The 3,752-nt window shown below is 16.4% G+C and overlaps 1 protein-coding gene across 1 annotated transcript; it reads right to left on the reverse strand.

Moving 5' to 3' along the window:
* Window positions 1–2,262: 2,262 nt before the first annotated feature.
* PGAL8A_00321900 (hypothetical protein) lies at window positions 2,263–2,647 on the reverse strand (the record flags this gene model as incomplete). Its single annotated transcript, XM_028672241.1, has 2 exons — window positions 2,263–2,367; window positions 2,462–2,647. The coding sequence occupies 2 exons, from the start codon at window positions 2,645–2,647 to the stop codon at window positions 2,263–2,265; spliced, it is 291 nt and encodes a 96-aa protein (XP_028528813.1).
* Between the last annotated feature and the right edge of the window lie 1,105 nt (window positions 2,648–3,752).

Consider the following 3,752-nt stretch of genomic DNA (forward strand, 5'->3'; position numbering starts at 1 on the left):
TATTTAAATATTAATGAAAATATATCAACAATATTATTTATAGACTAAATAGTCAAATAGCAAATCATTTGGGTAATATAAGGCTTCATTGAACACTTTGAAAATGTATGAAATGATAGTGACTTATTTTAAGGTATTTTATATGTATTCAAGTTAAAAGAGATGAAGGGAAATATGCATGATGATACGTACAATAATATTATGTTTCCACATAAAAACAGAAAAATAGTTATCCAAAAAATAAATATTTTTTGAAATGTAGTTAACACACGTTTATAAAATATACATAATATTCTTAATTTATTAGTTGCATGTTCAGTGACTTTAATAGTAATGAACAAACAAATTAATAAAGAGAATGTGGAGAAAACTCAACTTATTACACTGAAATAAAATTAATTAAATTATTTATTATTTAAATTAATTTACATAATGCCTAATTATTAATTACTCGCTAAATGACTTAGTATTAAATAAACAGATTAATAAAGATCACTTAGAGAAAGCTCTATTTATTTTATGTTTATTAAAATAAATACATTAAAAAAATTATTTGATTTTTTTTTTTAAATAATATGGAATATTAATTACACTAGTTAAATACTATTTTGGTTAATTTACACGATATCCTATGGATGTATTTTTTAACATTACATCCTCAATAATGCATAAAAAAAATTATTATTCGTCATCACCCGCTCAAAAAAGAAAGTAATTTTTTTTTTAAGTCATTTTTTTTTTTTTTTTTTTTTTAAAAAAAAAATTAAGAAAGAACTAAAAAGAATTAAACTATTACATGATTTATTAACAGTCTATTCAATGACATTCCTAGAGTATAGAAAAAACCAATTAATAATGAATAAGTAAAGATGTTTATACTAATTTAATGAATTCAAATATAATTTTAATGAAATAAATTACTAAATATATTTATATAGTTTACATCAATGAGAATTCATTGTTTTTAAACGGAATTTATTTATTTTAATAAAAATCTCTATTTTTATTAAAAATTTAAGTTATCATTGATTAATGATTTTTAATTATATTCATGTTAATTTAATGTTATGAATATTTTTTAGTAATTTAAATTCATTGCTATCAAATTAACAAACCTAAGTAATTAAAAAAATAAATTATATATAACTACAAAACATGAAAATTTTATTATCGTTAATACTAAAACTTGTTGTATAAATTAAAAGAAAAATTCACTACAAAGAAACATTTTAAGCAGCTTTCCTTTTTATTTTGAGATTATTAAATCCTTTAAAAAAAAAAAAATTTCATAATATTTTAATAACTATTTTATTGTACTACATAGTTTTTTTAGCGAACATAAAAATTTATATAATAATATTCTCTATATAAATAAATGCACAAAAAAAAAAGTTAATAAATAAAACAATATGTATTAATGAATTATTATATTAATTAATATCCCCTTTTAAAATGATAAAAAAAATTAATCTTAGAACCTCTATAAAAGGTAGCATAAAATAGTGATAACTATTAATTAAATTATCATATGTATGTCTGCATATTACTCAATGTATAAGAAAAATATATTTAAAAAACATTATGGTTTAAATTAATTTCTCTAGAACCTTAATCACATTAATTTATTATGAACTTTTCATTACTTAATTATTTTATTATATAAAAATTAGATATAATTTATTACTCATTAAATAAAAATGTATGACAAGAAAAAATTTTATATTAAAGTTCTATATAGATATTTTTTTGGATAACTCTTTATTTAGCCTTTCAATAAAAATTAAAGTATTGAATAAGATAAATAGAGCATTTTATTAAACATTTGTAAAGTGAATATATATATATAAATTATTTTTATTGTATGAATAGTCATAGACATATAATATAAATTTTATATTTATTAGTTATAATAATAGTTAATACCCTTTAAGAAATAGTGGATATAAATTTACACATCTATTCAATAAAAGCACTGATTTTTTAAAAAAAGAAAAAGGAAATATTTATTTTATTACTCATTTGTTATTTACCCAAATAATTAAAAAGAAATAATAAAAAGCATTTGATTTTGATGCATTATTAACATAAATTTTCAAAAAAAAAATTAAAAAAAATAAAATGAGTACAAATTTATAAATTTAATTATAAGGAATATTATATAATGTATTTTATTTATAAGACAATATATAAAAAAAATAAATATACTCAATATATTTAAAATAAGTTACAAAGATATCCTAAGATTTATAGAGACATTAAGGATTAATCTACATTTTCTTCTTGTTCATCTTCGGGAATATTCTCAAAATACCCAGAATCTATAGATATTAAATCAAAATGATTATTCCCATTTTGTCTGTGACGTGCCTTTATTTTGATAGAATTATAATTACTTGTATATATAAAAAAAAATGGAAATGTAAATATGCATTTTTAAATGTTTTTTTTAAAATACCTGAACATATTGGGAAAATCTACCAGTATAAAATTTTACAATAAGGTAAATTATAAAAAAAATAATAAATAAAATCCTATTCGTATAAGTAGGATTATAAGCATTATCAGTTGAATTACTTGTATTATTCTCTAAAGTACTATTTAAAGATACTGCAGGAGTTGCAGTGGTGTTACTTTCGTTATAGGACATATTAAATAAATGATATATTTAATGTTCTTTATAACATAATTTACTTTAATGTAGTTAAATTCAAGATAAAATATTGTGGATAACTTTTTATATAAAAAAATATATTATATTGATTATATATATAAAATTGTGAAAAAAAAAAAAATAATAAATAAAGAAGAAATGTTCCATATTATAATAGTTTAAATTCATTTAAAATATTGGTAGATTAATATTACGAAAAAAAAATATACTTAAAAATTAAAACTTCATTTTTAACTATAAATAATTAAAACACACATCATATATATTTTCTATAAAATAAATATTAGAGAAGGTTAAATAAGTATTTAGAAAAATTAGGATTTTTTAATTTAGATATATTGTTTTTACGTAAATAATTAAAGAAACATAAAAATTAACTAAAAATAACATATAATTTAAGTAAATATACATTAATAAAACATAAACTTTTAAATAAAAAATAATTATATTATATTTAAAATCTCTTTTGAGTAAAAAATAATTAGATATAAAAGAATACGAAAGATTAAAGCACTAATTATATTCTTTCATGCTTACTAAATATTTTTCATATATATTTAATTTATTATTAAATTTTAAAAAAAGTTAAATTTTTAATAAAAAATAGATTTTTTTGGATATGTTTTTAATTATACTAATTTTTTTTTTTATTTATAAATTTAAAATATGTAATATAAATTAATAGAGTTATTAATTGTAAATATAAAAAATTTACTAATTCTTTTAAAATAAAAAATATTGCTCATCATTGTATATTATATTTTTTTTATTAAATTATAAAGTAACACAAATAAATAATAACTTTTTTTTTTTTTTTTATCTTTAAACAATTCTATTTTGTTATTAATTTATTTCATTACCGAGCTATTTTTAGTGTATAAGGTTTTTTAACATGTATGTGATTTTAGTTCATATTATTGCAGATACACTTTTAGTAGTATATAGCAAAATATGAATAATTTTAAATTTTAACAAATTATAATAAAAAAATATAAATATTAATTGTTACTTTGTTTATTTAAATTTATTCTTATTTTATCAGCATGTATATAATTTATTTATTTTTTCATTATATTGGTTC

This window comes from Plasmodium gallinaceum (assembly GCF_900005855.1).
Source record: "Plasmodium gallinaceum strain 8A genome assembly, contig: PGAL8A_v1_90, whole genome shotgun sequence".
In the NCBI taxonomy this organism is placed as follows: domain Eukaryota; phylum Apicomplexa; class Aconoidasida; order Haemosporida; family Plasmodiidae; genus Plasmodium; species Plasmodium gallinaceum.